The sequence below is a fragment of the Siphateles boraxobius genome, unplaced genomic scaffold (assembly GCF_051911475.1).
Source record: "Siphateles boraxobius isolate OS27281-9 unplaced genomic scaffold, OSU_SipBor_1 158, whole genome shotgun sequence".
NCBI classification, from domain to species: Eukaryota; Metazoa; Chordata; class Actinopteri; order Cypriniformes; family Leuciscidae; genus Siphateles; species Siphateles boraxobius.
In genome coordinates this window covers 452,501-469,576 of record NW_027508764.1, presented here as the reverse complement: position 1 = coordinate 469,576, position 17,076 = coordinate 452,501, and the positions used below count along the sequence as shown (strand labels likewise).

The 17,076-nt window shown below is 37.1% G+C and overlaps 1 protein-coding gene and 1 pseudogene across 4 annotated transcripts in view; one reads left to right on the top strand and one right to left on the bottom strand.

Annotated features, from left to right (window-relative positions):
- LOC143738898 (uncharacterized) overlaps window positions 1-13,766 on the bottom strand; it is an 84,809-nt pseudogene extending 71,043 nt beyond the window's left edge. The window contains exons 1-5 of the transcript XR_013204069.1: window positions 13,478-13,766; window positions 12,516-12,784; window positions 11,899-11,943; window positions 9,812-11,675; window positions 2,818-2,991 (exon numbers count right to left, since the gene is read on the bottom strand). The product of XR_013204069.1 is annotated as an uncharacterized LOC143738898 (transcript). The remainder of the gene's footprint in view (window positions 1-2,817; window positions 2,992-9,811; window positions 11,676-11,898; window positions 11,944-12,515; window positions 12,785-13,477) is intronic.
- A 27-nt stretch (window positions 13,767-13,793) lies between these two features.
- The window catches only part of irak4 (interleukin-1 receptor-associated kinase 4), a 19,408-nt gene continuing 16,125 nt past the window's right edge, over window positions 13,794-17,076 (top strand). For all 3 annotated transcript variants that reach the window (XM_077230963.1, XM_077230961.1, XM_077230962.1), the window contains exons 1-5: window positions 13,794-14,063; window positions 14,526-14,698; window positions 16,223-16,351; window positions 16,416-16,576; window positions 16,729-16,793. In XM_077230963.1, coding sequence (XP_077087078.1) covers window positions 13,906-14,063; window positions 14,526-14,698; window positions 16,223-16,351; window positions 16,416-16,576; window positions 16,729-16,793 — 686 coding nt within the window. In that variant the 5' untranslated portion in view covers window positions 13,794-13,905. The remainder of the gene's footprint in view (window positions 14,064-14,525; window positions 14,699-16,222; window positions 16,352-16,415; window positions 16,577-16,728; window positions 16,794-17,076) is intronic.

Genomic DNA, 17,076 nt, shown 5'->3' with positions numbered 1-17,076 from the left:
CTGAATAAGGGATTTTTTCCGGTAGGTCTAAACCTGCTGGGGGTCGAAGAGGGAAAGAAACATTAATTTGTTGGTTGAAAAACTATTAAATCTACAGGAATATATTGTAGTTTACGCAGTTCGCTACAGATGCGGTAAGCTAGCTCTGACTACCAGTAATAGTAAACACTCTGAACATCCAATCAAAGGACGTGAAAATGGCGACGTCATTGTGCGCCTTCTAGATGGCCCTGGTGCAGTCAATTTGAAATCTGATTGACTGATTATCTGAATGGTTAAAGCAAAAGTTTCATTGCCATTCATTTCAGCAGAAATGCTACAGGCGCCCGCACTATCGATTCTGAAGGCCTCAAGACAGATTTCTTTGACCCTGACAACACGATGGCTGAAATATGATTGGATAAAAGCTCTAACATAAACAAACACTACTGGAAGCAGCCGACCAAGAGAAAAGCTATGAATTTAATTGAGAATGGACTATTGGGAATAATTTAATACCTTTTCATGAAAAAATATATTAAAGTGCAAGTCAGTGATTCTGATAGTGTTTAGGCCAGCAGAGAAGGCCTTGCTGGCCCTGACGGCCCACCACTGATATAAACTGATAAGAGATCTCTCATTTCATAAACTATAATTTCTTCTGAACTTTGAGTATATTAATTTGTTGAAACCTTTACTTCTCTACACCTTAAAGCCAAATACATTTTACACAGACAAATCTCCTCTTGTTAATAGTTACCCTGATTTTTAAAAAATGGTTTCATTTTTGAAACGAGAGAACGCAGAGAAGCAGCATGTAGGCAGTGTGCAGCGGGTTTATAAGTTTAGATATCTAGTTTCATTTCCCCTTTTGTTATATTCAGACATGATTCAGACACACTGACTGACTGAGTGTTTGGGGACATTTCAGTTTTCAAAAGCATATAATTGTTAATCCTGCAAGGAAAATTAATGTTATTTATGATTAAATAAATCCATCATACTTGTCACCGTTGGAACAAGCCAAACATAGAAGTTGCTCGCCGTAAAAAAACACCTCTTCAGTGAACCGAATCAAAAAGCTACAATTGTGAAAGCATCAGTCCGCTGTTGTGCGTGTTACGGTGAGAAGACGAACAAGAAGCTGAGCTTGTGAGCCGCTGTCGAAGCTGTTATATATTGGCACTTTTATATATTGTTCATCCAAAGCATCACTGAAATATTTAAATGTTTTTGTTGATTTAAATTAAAAGTTAAGTTCTGATCTATTATTCTCTCATTTTTATATGATTCAATGTCATTACAAAGTGAAACTATAGCAGGTTCACGTTTTTAAATGAATAAAATCTTTTTTATGAAAATTCCATTTTTATGTTTTTTTTATGGAGTGCTGCATTACAATCCTCAATGAACTTGGGCTGAAACAATTCTGAAATGAAAAATTTTCAACAACAGTTAGATTTATAATACGCCTTTGGGACACCACTTTATGAGCATTACTGACCACATTACAAGACACATTAAAATATACACAGCAATGGTCAGTCACATGAACATCCACAACATTCAGGCAGTTTATGTCTAGGCCAAAGGAGAAAACAAGGTCTAAAGTGTGGCCTTTTTTGTGTGTAGGACCAGAAACATGTTGCTTTAAATTAAAAGTGTCTGTGAGTGTTAAAAACTCAGATGCTACAGTACAAGAGGGGTCGTCAATGTGGAAATGGAAATCATTAGGAATTAAAACTTTGTCTAACTTAATAATAGTAGATAAAAACTCAGAAAACTCGTCTAAGAACTCTCGTGCACGACCAGGAGGTGGGTAAATTATAATACAATAAAATATGTCAATATTTCCAACCTATGCCATTTGAAGCTCGAATGAGCTGAAAGGTTCCGGCTTCATAAGCCTACAGTGAAAGCAGTTTCTGTGGATGAGCGCAAGGCCGCCCCCTCACCGCACTACCCGTGGAGTTCCAAAAACGGAGCAGTCCGGAGGGCACAGCTCATTTAAATGAGAGTATTACCACTGCCACTGCCACGCTCACTGCTCAGTGAGGGCCAAGAAATCAAGATTTGCGTATGTGAACAAGTCTTCCAGATAATTGCCTTGTTCGATATGTAGCGGACATTCAGTAAAGCAAACCGTGTTTCCTGCACGGAATGGACTGGAGGTGCGTGCTAACCGGTGGGACACCTCGGCGCAGCCAGGGCAATATCCACCATTATGGTTCGCAGGACATGCTCACGAGGAGCGAGGATCCGGGCTTGCCGGATTGGAAAGATCCGATCAGAGTGCCAAAGAGGGTGAGAAGCGCGCGGTGCAACTCCCTGACTCCCAGTGTGTGAACACACTCACAAATTCCGGAAAATCACTGGCAGTGTGAATGAACCAAAATCAAACAATCCCGTGACAAATCCCAGGACACATTATCCGTGTATTTCCCGGAATCTCTGTGTGAAAGGGGCTTTACAGTGATATTGGAGGACCATAGTAAACACCTTATTTATAAAATATACAATGTACAGGCAAATAGATTAACTCAGAATATTAACGCAAAGTGCAAGTTTTCATGTGAATTGTTTCCCCATAGGAAAGCATTATGAAGTAAAACAATTAACAAGCAATTTAGTTTTTGTATTGATTGTATTCAAATTCTGTGTTCATCTGCTTGCCTGTATATATTCAGCATCTGGAGTTTGATATATTAAAAATCACTGTCTTTGTGCATTAAGGCATGCTAAGCATTTCCATGTTAAGCAATTTATAATGTCATACTCCGTTTTTAGTGGATGAAATACTGAGGTGGGTGTTGTATGAGGATTGAATGAATCTCAAACCTCAGTATCTTCAGCTGACAGTTTTGGCTCTTCAGTCCATCAGAGAGCAGTTTCACTCCTGAGTCATGCAGGTCATTGTCACTCATGTCCAGCTCTATCAGAGGTGAGTTTGGTGTCTGCAGGGCCAAAGCCACAGTTTCACAGCAGGTGTCAGTGAGATCACAGGAGGAGAGTCTGTAAAACAAGAAATTTGTCCATTGCATGTAGGGCTTTAACGATTACTCAATTAAAGTCGAGTACTCGATTTTAAAAAATCCTCGATTGCAATTTCGAGTGTTGAGTAACCGGCAAAATACCGGAAGTGGCGCATTCCACAGACGAGAATCCATGAACCGCATTATTACACAGTTTTCTAAGGCTATGTGATATATTTAAAACCATTTACAATCATAATATAGCATAGTGCTATAGTGAAATCACAAAGGCTGCGATTCAGTTAAATAAATATATCCTCTGGGGTTTTTTTCCACAGAAAAGCACAACGCTTTACTTACAGTAGGTGGACAACCAGAATAATACTTTTACCGCCGCTGTTCTGCCGCAGCAGTAAAATTTGGGGTGTATTTGCTGCCTTTTACCGCTAAGAGGCGCTACAATCACACACTTTGAAAAGTGTCCATTTACTCATTTATTCTCTCTATTGCGTAATCTCTGACGCCGCGCTGCGGCTCATTCAGAGCGATTGAAAGCTGGTAACAGATGAATTCAAATGAAACGTAGTTAAAATAATTCAGAATCACAACAGGGTTCCAGACTGTGACCAAATCTCATTTTTTGAGAATTTGCGAGTTAAAATGTTATGTGGTCGCATTTGTGCGAGTGGACGCTTGAGCAACAGAACGGCGTTGTATCAGCTGCTGCAGTCCGTAACTTATGTTCAAAATTAACGAGTAGGCTACATCATGAATCCATTTTCCAAACCGTGTTTTTGACTTATTCTGAATAACTGCGGTACGCCTATAATAAGTGTTTATATTCAGACTATTTTATCCCGGGGTCGTCTCGGCTCCGGAGTAGCCCAGTGCCTGCGTGACTCGCCATAGACATTAACGGAGAGAAGTTCCGTCTACAATATTCTTCCGCAAGACACGTGCAGTTTATTTATTGACAAACGTAGACGTCACGCGCATTGCACTCTGATGGTGAAACGCGCCAATTACGAATTCACGAATTAAGGCATATAAAAATGATAAAAATGGTCTCACGAAACACAGAGCCCCTTCCTCCTACGTCTTTTCAGTGGTTATATTTTCCTCTGTCGAGTGATTACTCTAATGATCGCTCGACAGAGGAAAAGGAAATTATTATATAATGCAGAAGGTAAGGAGTGTGAGATTTCTGCTTTTTGTTACAACTATATACTTTGATAATTAAAAATCTGTATCAGTTTATTATAATACTCTAATCTTTTAAAATGTAATGCATACATTTGAATGTTTAATGATTTTTAAAAGATAGAAAGATGATAATAGACAGATAGACAGATAGATAGATAGATAGATAGATAGATAGATAGATAGATAGATAGATAGATAGATAGATAGATAGATAGAATATGATTCAAATGTAAATAGATAGATTGTATATAATTCAAATATAAAATGCTAAAAATTACAGATTAAAATTACTGTCCAAAATTGGACTGAAGTTTGGCAATGATAATTAATATATTACATGTATTTCTGCTGCAACCCAGAAAGCCTTTGCTAGCCTTGGTCCATTAAAACCACTATTCATCAGCATGCATTGATTAATTACATGGCATGTAGCAAAAAAAAAAAAAGTGCGACCAAATCATATGCTGGTGCGACCAACTGAGAAAGTTGGTAGCACCAGTGCAACCAGTGGAAAAGTTAGTCTGGAGCCCTGTCACAATTCTGAAATTACTGAAATTAAATTGAATAAATAATGAAAACTTAAAACATTGCAATAGAAACATATTAGGCTACATCAATGAGGCTTTGCAAGAGCATAAGACGTTGACTGAACAGCGTTCAGACGGTAGCTCTGTGGTCAGCACAACGTCATGAGCCTCACGGAGCTTCAAGTGACCCGAAATCGAATTGCATTGTAGCATACATGCTGTTAACCGATGTTGGCCGACAGCGTTAACGTTTGACCGTTCTTGATGCTTAACGGTTTATTAGCGAGTTTATTGACTGTTTATTTATTTAAAGTCAAGCATTTTTTTTAATTAGCAAAGGCAAATTACAACATAAATTTGCTACATTCCTATAGAGCCACTGCACAGACAACAAAACTGATAGATGAAGATTGTCAGCTGATCGCGTCAGAAAATGAAAATGAAGAAGCTTGTCTTTAGTCTGCCAAATTATTGTGTAAAAGAACACTAAAATTACTTAAGTTTGAAATCCTATCGAACATTTCAAGGTTTAAATAAAGTGTCGGGACAGTTTTTTTTAACATTTAAAACAGGTGCGTCGAGTTTAGAGTTTATTTCCTTTGCGGTGCAAAATAAGAAACACAGAATCTTATTCTTGCGACATTTTAAATTTGTATTGCCAAAGAAATTGCAGCTAAATTAAACAATTAAAACAGTACAAAACGAAAATAGTCCAAAGCAACATAAATTAAAAACATGCGTTTTTCTTTGCCTCTGTCTCGCGCTGGATCTCTTTTTAGCAAGTTTATTTAGTCTCCCATGCTGCGCGCGCCGGGTCTCTCTCGAAATTAAACATTTCAGGGTAAAAACGCATCATACAGCTGATAATACTGTATATGTCGCTGCGTGTCATCCATACAAATCGCGAAAAAAATACTGTAACCAATTATTTAGCCTTTGTTGCTTCAAAGACACAGCATGCCTTGTTTAATTCACCTTACAATAAAACGAGGATGATTGCGAATTAAAGAGCTCTGTATCTGCTGATCACTCCCATTCGTTTCTTGGCATGAACGCGTCGTCAACAGTTCATGTTTAGATAATGCCAGATTTTTGACAATCATACACACTGCTCAAACATTCTAAAACTCTACAAAACCAGTTGAAACAACTGGATTGAACACTTCAATTTAAATTTGTGTGAAAAACTTTAAATATGCTACAATAAATAAACTACAATAAATAAACTACAATATTTATAATTTATTAAGATATGGGGCCTACATTTGGACACATCGAGAGATTTATCCTTAAAATATTTTGCCTTTGTCTGCTCATCAGGCTGGCTATCCGACATTCACCATATGAAAGACGGAAAATTAACACCTATTGTCCTGCACACATGATAAATCACTGAACTGTCCCTCCAAACCCCCCACAGGCTATCTGAGTTTAAGATTGACTTAAAACAAGTCGCAATTCACACTTAAATCGGTATTCTAGACATTAGCATTTGGTTATTAAAGTGTTGATAATGAAGGAATTAAATGATTTAAGGTACATTTAGTGATATTTCTGTCATAAAAGTTTATTACTGAATCTTTCATTTTTTCAATAATTTAAGAAATAAAACTGGTTTGGGCCAGCTTTTTCCAAGCAAAATCTTCAAAATCTTCAAACGCATGTTTTCATGAATTCTCATTTGTTGTCATGAACAAAATGTTCAACTCAATATTAAATTCTACAGGGATCATTGGAACCTTACAACCAGGGTGCATGCAATTTGTGAATTAAGTTTTTTTATTATTATTATTATTCAAATAAATAAACCACGGTGCTTCGTGGTACTGCTGCTAAACTAAATAAAATTTATATAATAATTATGAACTTAAATGAAACAATATCGCAACATTTTGACAAATATATTATTTGATCTGTTTTTACATTTTAATTCAGGGCGATTTAGCCTATTAGAGCGAGGTTTTCACCCTAGTCATTTTCTCATTGGGAAGCGCTTACATGACAGCTAAACTGGTACCTCTCGTTTTCATATGGATTACATAATCAGATAACATTTATTAGCCTAAATATTTAGACATTTAAAGGCTTTAGACATAGCCGATTTCTTATCGTGACTGAGCTAAGGCAAGTGGCTTTCGGTTCATATTTGTGACGCGCAGTTCCCGGAGACAGAGACGACAGATAAACTTTTGTCGTTGGCCTAATATGAATAAAAGTTTACAGTTTTGAACGATGTAGGCTACTCTACTCTTATCTGTATGACCAAAAAATCACGGAGTAGACTATTAAGTTATTTTAGCTGTTATGAGAAAAATAAATCCAAATGAACGCGCCACCGCGTTTGTTGAACAGTAATTCAACATGCCAGAATTAAAACCCGATTTTAGAAAAATGCATATGGCCACTCGGCGTGGTGTGCCAAAACACTTAATTATAAACTTCAATATTTCATTCAAAATAATCTAAAAACGCTTTGTGACATTTTGAAAAGCCGTGCATGCATTAAGGCCACTGGAACTAATGAACAACTGAAACGCTGGTTTTGGTTTTATTGTTTGTCGTTTAAACGTGCCTGTTGCATAGGCTATCTTTATTTTATATATTATGGTCTATTGGTGAAGTAGCCTATAGCATTGATTACTGTGAAGGGAAGGGTGTGGGGATTTAAATAATTTAGCAGAAGCAGGGATGTTTAGACCAGAAGGAAATCCCCGTCCCCCCTGGCAAATCGCACTTTACTTAAAACCATGTTTTTAAAAACTAAATCAAAGAATCAAAGGCTATATATAATTTACAGAACTTCTTTTGAAATTACGATTGGCATTATTATACATAAGTGAGATGTTCTGTTGGATACTATTTGTTCCTTAGTGTAAAGTGGAAATGCATGGTAATTTTATCTTATAAATATAAGCAAAAAACTAAATGGTGTAACAGAGTTTTAGAACTAGACAAATCTCTCTGCATTAATAGCCTAAATATAAAATTTAGCTACAGTAGTCCATGTTTGTTCGGGCTTTGAACCCGTCTCATCTTAATATTCGAACCGTAAGTTCTACCGCTCGGCCATGTCTTAACTCACTGAGAAATGCCCAAACGTTTGTTTCTCCACTGTGTGTTCGCTCACATGAGCGAGAAAACGTTTTGTCGTTAGCCTATTGTGAGTGTAGGCCTACTTTACATGAATAAAAGTAGACCTTTTACAGTTTTAAAAGATGATATCTTATCTGTATGACCAAAAATTACGAAGTAGGCTAATAGCCTAAGTTATTTTAGCTGTTATGAGAAAAATAAATTCAAGTGAGCGCGCCGCCGCGTTTGTTGAACTCTAATTCAATGCCAGAATAAAATCCGATTTTAGTATACGCACTCGGCGTGGCGTGTCAAAATACTTAATTATAAACTTCAATATTTCATACAAAACCACCTCAAAACGCTTTGTGACATTTTAAAAAGCCGTGAATCAATATATTAAGGCCACTGGAACCAGGATCGTAACTGAAACGCGCTGCATGTTATCTCTCAAAACAGGAGCAGAAGCGCTGGTTCGGATTTTATTGTTTGTTGTTTAAACGTGCGTGTTGCATATTTAAAAATATATATATATATATATATATTTGATATGGTCTATTTAGGCTAATTATAGCATTTATTACTGTGGAGGGGGGAAATCCCCCATCGGCAAATCGCACCTTGCTTAGCTTATAACCATGTTTTTAAAAATTCTTTCTGCATGGAACCCCATGCAGTTTTATTTTCAATTTTTTTAACAGAACTGCTTTTGAAGACGTAAATTCACTCAATCTGTTGGATGAGATTTGTTCCTTAGTGTAAAATGGACAGTGTTGGGGAAAGTTACTTTTAAAAGTAATGCATTACAATATTGCGTTACTCCCCAAAAAAGTAACTAAGTACGTTACTTAGTTACTTTTTATGGAAAGTAATGCGTTACATTACTTTTGCGTTACTTTTTCTCACCTGCATGGGCTTGTTTGTTTGTTTTTTAATAACAGCTAAAACAATCTATTTTTGCCAATTGTTAAGGCCCTTTCACATCAAAAGTTAAATGAATAAGCCTAAGGCTGAAGGAAATGCATATTTACTACTGTACAGTAGAGGGCGCCGCTCAAACAAACCTTTCAGCTGCTGCTGTTCTTGATTAAATAACAATAGGATACAGGAGAAGGAAGTTCAACACTCTTATTTCTAAACCTAATCTAAAGTCATTTTTGCTTATTAGTATGGTTGAATTAGATCATTGTAGGTCAGCAGCAAAGACATTGGTTAATAAAGTGAGATTAAATACATAAAGTATATTTGTGTAATTTAACATAGTTGATTATAAAACTTTTTGCACAAAATTCTGAGATTGCATTTGACTGTTTTTATTCATTTTGAGGAATACTGAATGTTTTTGTGCAAGTGAGATGAGTAAATGCATGTTCAATGCAAATGCACACAACACCTCACTTTATTTCTCTCAACATGGGGACAGGAGAGCTGTCAGTCAATAAATGTGAAAAAGTAACTAGCGTTACTTATTTGAAAAAGTAACTCAGATATGTTGTTGTAAATTGAAAAAGTAATGCGTTACTTTACTAGTTACTTGAAAAAGTAATCTGATTACGTAACTCAAGTTACTTGTAATAAGTTACCCCCAACACTGAAAATGGAAATGCATGGTAATTTTATAAATACCATGTTTATACGGGATTTGAAACAGTATCATCAAAATGTCTGAAACCTAAGTTCTACCACTCGACCACAACTTTTCTCACTGAGAAATGCCCAGAAGTTCGGTTGTTCAGCAGTAATGTGTGCGCGCACGTGAGAGAAGCGCTCTTCAATCTTCTCATTCCTCAATAGTTTAGCGTCATTGATTCCACCCAATTTATTTTTACTGACTGCGAGATTCATAAAATGTTCTGCTCTAAAAGTTTGCTATATTCTATTTAAAATGTAGGCTACTTTACATAATTACGGTTTGCTTTCCCTAAATGTCCCTATGCGCCACCTGGTGCTCATTTCGCGAACGACTTTGAAATACGACTGGTTTATTTTTGCCGCGGCGTTAATAGGCATTCTGGTTGGCTACCTACTGTACATGCGTGCAGATTACATGTTTCTTACTTTGCTTTTCTGCAGAATCTCACAGCTGGCAGGAGATTCATGTGGCCTCCCAGTGTCCTGTACATCCTCGTGTGTTTTCCACTTGATTTACTCATGTACATACACAGGTCAAGCTCATCTAGCACCTCCTCTGACATCAGCAGAACGTAAGCAATAAGTGAGTACATGGAAGGTGGGAGCTCTCTTTCTGGATATGATGTGAAGTATTTTTGTATTTCTATATATAATGAATTTTCTTTAAGCTCCAGTAAGCAGTAGAACAGGTTGACTGATGTTTCAGATGAGATGTTCTCATAGCTATGTAATAGTTCTTTAATGTGTTTGGTTATTTCTGTGACACTGTCTTTGCTGTCTTCAGTGACTGTGAACAGGCCTTTGCACAGTTTCTGATTTAATTCCAGTGAAATGCCCAGCAGAAACCGTAAAAATAGGTCTAAATGTCCTTTCTGACTTTTCATAGCTTTGTCAACAGCCTTCTTCAGTAAATAATCTAAAGTAATATTTTTGTCTGGCTTGTCGATGTGGTCAGGCCTGGCCTCAAATTGTGTTTCTTCAAGGAAAAACTGCAGCTCGTCCATGTTCTTGTTCAGGTAGCAGAGGAACACGTGCACTGCAGCGAGGAACTCTTGAATGGTCAGATGCACGAAGCAGAAGACCTTCTTCTCATGAAGTCCAGCTTCTTGCTGAAAGATCTCAGTGAGCAGTCCTGTGGACTCATAGTCTTTACCCACATCAATACCACATGCTGTCAGATCTTCCTCATAGGACACTGTGTTTTCCTTCTTCAGCTGTTCAAACGCTAGCTTGGCTAACTTTAAAATCATTGTTTTATTGGAATCTAAGTGCTTGGTGTATTGTCTTTCTGTTTTTCTGTCATACTTCTGGCTCTTCATCTTCATCTGTATCAACAGGAAGTGTATGTACATTTCAGTGAGAGTCGTGCTGATGTTCTCGGCATCGTTCCCAATGGGGTTGTCCTGAAGAACAGTGGCTGTGATCCAACAGAACACAGGAATGTAGCACATGATGTAGAGACTACGAGATTTCTTAATATGTGAGATCATACTGGAGGCCTGAGTCTCATCTTTGATTCTCTTTCTGAAATACTCCTCCTTCTGCTGGTCAGTGAATCCTCGCACCTCTGTGAACAACCCTACATACTCAGGAGGGATCTGATTGGCTGCTGCTGGTCGTGATGTCACCCAGACGTGAGCTGATGGAAGCAGAGACCCATTCACCAGACTTGTAAACAGTTCATCTACAGATGATCGCTCCTCAACACTCGTCACCATTCCTCCGTCAAAATCCAAAGCGAGTCGACTCTCATCCAGTCCATCAAAGATAAACACAAGCTTACAACTATATATCTTACACCTCTTTGCTGTTTCCAGGTCCTTCAGTTCAGGATTAAATATCTGTAGAAATTCACGCAGACTGATCTCTCTGTCTTCTTTAATGCAGTTCATCTTCCGGAATGGAAGCAGGAAAACACAGTCTATATCCTGATTGGCTTTTCCTTCTGCCCAGTCCAGAATGAACTTGTGCACTGAGACCGTTTTTCCAATGCCAGCGATGCCTTTAGTCAGCACAATCTTTTTCTTATTTGTGTTCAGAGTAAATACATCATTGCATTTGATTGGCCTGTCCTGTGATTTATGGGGTTTAATGGCTTTATCAATCTGCATAATCTCATGTTCCTGGTTGATTTCTTTAATATCGCCCTCCGTAATGAAGAGTTCTGTGAAAACATCCTTGAGATGTGCTTCATTTTCCTTTTTCCTTTTACCCTCAAAAATGAGTTCTACTTTCTCCTTCATGTTCATTTTATGTTTTTCTTTAATGAATTTCTGCAGCCAGACATCATCTGTTATGAAAAATATAAATAAACAGGAAAAGGTGTGAACAAAACATGATAAAAAAATTAAACACAAAGGTTTTTTACATTAGCATGATTTTCATCAAAATCAACTAGAGCAGACATATGGTATTTAAATTCATAGCACTGAAAGCAGTTATGTTGTGTACTAAGATCAATATATATAAAACATGCTGAAATCATTTCTGATTCCACTGTAAGGTTAATTCACCTTGTTTTCGTGTGTGCTTCTCAGCTGCTTCTGATGATTCTTGCACTGTGAAGAGAGAGAATAAAATTAGACTTTATGTTCATCAAAGTATCCTAAAAAAAGGCACTGCATCGTGTTTCCACGCTTCATTAAGCAGCACAAGTATTGAACTATTAAATAAATCATCATATTAGAATGATTTCTGAAGGATCATGTGACACTGAAGACTGGAGTAATGATGCTGAAAATTTAGCTGTGAAACTTACTTTTATGGCAACAGGATTTTAAAAAATATATATTTAAATAGAAAAAAATTGTTTTAAATTGTAATATTTCACAATATTTTAAATATTTCTGATCGTATAAATGCAGCCTTGGTGAACATAAGAATCTTCTTTTTAAAAAAACTTGAATATACATTTCTATGAATCAATGCTGCCTCTCATTCTCTATTCCTTCATTTTTTAAAAGATATTCAAATAGAAAAGTTAATTTAAATTGTAATATTTTACAATATTTTAACTATTTTTGATAATTAAATGCAGCATTGGTGAACAATAATCATTTTTTAAAATAATCTGAATATATATTTCTATGAATCTATGCTGCCTCTCATTCTGTATCATTTCCTTTATTACCTTCAGTGTAGTTCTTCTGTAACTCTTCAGCCAGCTGGTTCTGGTTCATCTTCCTCAGGATGGTCAGTGTTTTCTTCACAGCTTCTTCTGCTCCAAAACACTCCATCATTATATCCACTATATCAGTGACACCAGCCTTCTCCAGTTTACCAGCTCCAACGTGTCCTTTTTGTTTTAAAAGACTCTTAAATCTCTTCAGTTCATATTCCTTCAGGTCATCTAGAGTCTCATAAAGCAGCTCTAAAACAGATGCCATCGTCCTTCATGGACTGTTGGAGCAAAGGAAAAGTATTTAAATAATTGTACTTTTATAGCAGATATCTATGCAGAATATGCACATAAATGTGCATAACGAAATTACACTGTGGCCAGGTCAACTATTATGAAGCATTTTTTTAACTTCTAAGGTCTAAAACTAATTCTTCAGGTTGTTATTCAGTTAAGAGTCATTAGCTCATTAGTAGATTATTGTTTCTGATATATATTTAGCTGAATGTTGGTGATTATTGAGTCTCAAAATTATTAGATTTCAGAATTACTTTCACATTTTTTATATTCTCTTCTTGGAAGACTTGTCTTTTACATTTCAGACCAAACTGGAATTAAAAGAATAATGTGACACTAAACATACTGAAAGTTACAAATGTTATTGTGAATAATAATAATTCATACAAAAAATTATGATTAATGGAAAAAATAGTCAGCAGACACCAGATACACACTCACTCGCTTACACAAACACTCGTTTTTTTATTGAACATGCTTATTTACAAAATACAATTTACAAAATCTCTCGTTGGGAAACTCGTGTGTAGAACATAAACACAGTTAAATAAAACAAATTACAAACACTCAGTAAAATCCATTAAAGGTATATTAGTTGTGCTGCATTAATCTTCTGTGATCACTCGAAACATGACACTTAAACATTGGTCAGTAACTTAATAAATTTCATAACTTACCTTGAATAATGAAAATATTTGCAGATGTTTCTTTGTCCTCTGAAATAACAACTCGATCATCAAAAGCACTGAACTTCCTTTCACTTCCGTGTTCTCATAAAGAACTGTGTGTTTCTCTGCAGAACTGTTGTTTTTTTCAGCAAGTTTGTCTCATGTGTTCTATAATCCCCAAGGTAAAAACTCGCTTTTTTATGTATAAAACTGACTTTAGTACCAGGTGAAGCGGTGATCCCTGTTTGCACCTTTTATTAGCGCGCAATCTCATTTAGTTTCGGTTTAAAGCGGATGTTGTAGGAACGGGAAATGACAACAGACCAAGGAAGTTACTCAATCTCGGAAAACACAAGAAGAAAAGCCCTTAATGTGTGTGAATCCTTCCAGGGAGATTCTGCGCGTGTTTATGAAGAGTAAACACGGTTCGGTTCGGCATGTGTGACGTCACGCGGGCCACGCCGGTTCGGAAGCTCCGGTTCTCCACACTGAGGGCTTTATCTGACCTGCTGGACCCGCAGGAGAACTGGAGGAGCGTCATGATGGACATCAGCGGAACCTCCGGAGAACCCAGATACTCACAGCTGCACATCCGGTACATCATCATCATCATCATCATCATCACACACCCTAGCAGACTCACAGCTGCACACCCCCACACACACTAGCAGACCTTTAAAGAGAAACTCTTTATGTTGTTTTTCACCTATAAAAAACTAAATTAAACAGGATATTACAGAATCTTATTGTTATATTTTTTATTTTAATTATAGTTTATTTAATATTATGTTTCATGATCTATCTGTATGTCTATTTATTTGCTCTATCCATCCATGCATCCTTCTATCCGTCATTCCATCCTTTGTTCCATTCATCCATTTTTCTTAATTTCAATTACTAAAAACAAATTTTATTTTATAGTTTTAGTTAACAATTTCAACACTGGTGGTATTCGCCTGTTCAAAACCCACTGCTCCAGTACTGGGGTGTTTGGGATGGTTGCTATGCAGTTGCTAAGATGTTGTGTATGGTTGCTATGTGTGGCGTCTGATTTCAGGAGGTTTGAAGCAGCAGTTCTCCAGGGAAAGAGTCCAACGATGGAGATGCTGTTTGACTGGGGAACCACAAACTGCACCGTTGGAGATCTGGTGGAGATTCTGGTCCGACACCAGCTGTTCGCCGCCGTCAGCGTCCTGCTGCCAGAAGACAAGATCTGCCACACTAAAGCAGGTATTCTGACCGCCATCACCTGTTCTCAGAATCGCAGGCTACGTCTACATTAATCCGGATATGTTTGAAATCTGTGTTTTCGTTCCAAAACACACTCCCTCAACTCTAGCGTTTCAAGCGTTCTCCAAAAGTTTCTTCTCCACACTGAAACATTGAAAAATGCTTAAAGGGGATCTATTATGCCCCTTTTCACAAGATGTATTATAAGTCTTAGGTGTCCCTAGAGTGTGTCTGTGAAGTTTCAGCTCAAAATACCCCCAGATCATTTGGTGTAAATGGCCATTAATTGAGTGGAAGAAAAAACATGCTGTTCTCGTGCATGTATCTTTAAATGCAAATGAGCTGCTGCTGCTCCGCCCCCTATCCAGAAGAGGGCGGAGCCTTTACAGCTTGTGCCTCGGAGACTCTTCCGAAAAATAACGCATCCGTTTGGTTTTGATTATCATCACTATCGCCATCACGCTCAAGTGACGTTGCAGTTCTTCAACATCAAAGTTTATTATCTGTATTTGTTTTAAGTCATATCAGTCTAATCTTCTGATTTATGGTTTTCCGAGCCACACATGAAGCACGAGCACAGAAAGCTGGATGTCAGACGGAGCGTCCCGAGAGTATTAAACTAAGTTCTCTTTCACGTCTTATTGTGCTTAAACTTACAAATACACACAAGGTTGTGTCAAAAACGGACAAAGTTCACGTAAACACAGTCAGTTATGTCTGTAATTGTAAACAGTAGGGAAAGAAATCACATGTGTATATTAGATCTGTGTATTAAAGTGAAAGCAGCATAATATACAGTATCTACTTCTATATATGCTGTTAATATGAATCAAACAACAAAAGAAAAACAGAAAATCACTCACTGCTCTTGACTTAACTTAAGTAGCTTTAATAAAAATAGCTGCTTTTAAACGCTCTGGCGAGGACATACTGAGGGCGGAGTCTATGCTAATAGGGTGGAGTCCGTCAGCCGTCGTGGGCGGGGCTTAAGCATATGTGATGTCACATTACATAGAAACTGCAAACGGCTTGTTCTAAGACACAGCTTATGATTCATGAGGATTAAAACAAGTGTGTGTGGATTTTTACCAGTATAGGGTGGTTGTGTACACATAATCCTGACACACATATATGTTTAAACACCATGTAAAAGTAAGGTAATAGGTCCCCTTTAAATCATCAGAAAAATATGCCTTTTTAAATGTATCTGTAGACGTAGATGTATTAAAGTCATCATGAAAGAGAAGTTGCGCTCGTCTTTTCTTCTCTATTGTATCGTATATCTGAGTGAAACGCTTCTGGAACAAGAAAAAATGTGGGTGGGGCTTGATTTTGTCTGTGGGGAATTGATTGGATGGTTGTGGTTTGCTATTGGCTGATCTCATGAGAGTGTCAGGTTGCCCCGCCCACGTTATCAGAGAAGAGAAGAGATGCTGCAAGAGGAACTTATTCTCATTCAAGATTATTAACACAATAATGATGATGCACTGATAAATCATTTATAATAAACACTTTTGAAATCAGGCTCATCTGGGGTGTCCGTCTGTGCAGCGCAGCGTGAAGAAGTCTCTAAACCCGTTCAGCAGGAGACGCGTGTGAGGGAGCCGGACAGCAGCATCGGACCGGAGGAAAACGCATGGAGCAGCTCTGAAGGTCTTTATATAATCACATCAGACATCCGTTACCCATCAGCCCCTAAAAGCCCTCTCTCACCCAGGTTTCCACACATTCTCTCACCGCGAGCTGACGGTCATCACGAGGGATTGGGACGATCGCCCCCTGGTGGACGGAGGCTGTCGGCTCGGCTCCGGCGGGTTCGGCGTCGTCTACAGAGGCCGGATGGGAGACACTTATGTAGCTGTGAAGAAGCTCAGTCCTGTGAGTTTGAGCTCACTAGTGCTGCGAAATACCACAAAACTATAAAATCAACATGTTTTGAGGGTTTGCAACCCATTTTACTTCTGCATTTGAGTGAAAATATGATCTAAACAAAGTTAAAAAGCATCATGGTAATGTTTGTTTTGTTCTAGATGGACGACGGCTCATCCGAAGACCTGAAGACTCAGTTTAATCAAGAGATACAAACTCTCAGGAGGTACAAATATGTGTTTAAAAATAATTAAAAAATTTATAAAATGACATTTTTTAATTACATTATGAAAAACTTTGGATTGAATGTATTTTTTTATTTAATTTAATTTAATATAAAATATCATATGTAATATAGAATCTATTTATAAATAATCAAAAATTGTTCTATATATATATATATAAATATACAATGTCTTATAAATAATCAAAATTATATAAAAAAAGTTTGATTATTTGTATATATATATATATATATATATAAATAATACATATATACATTTTATATT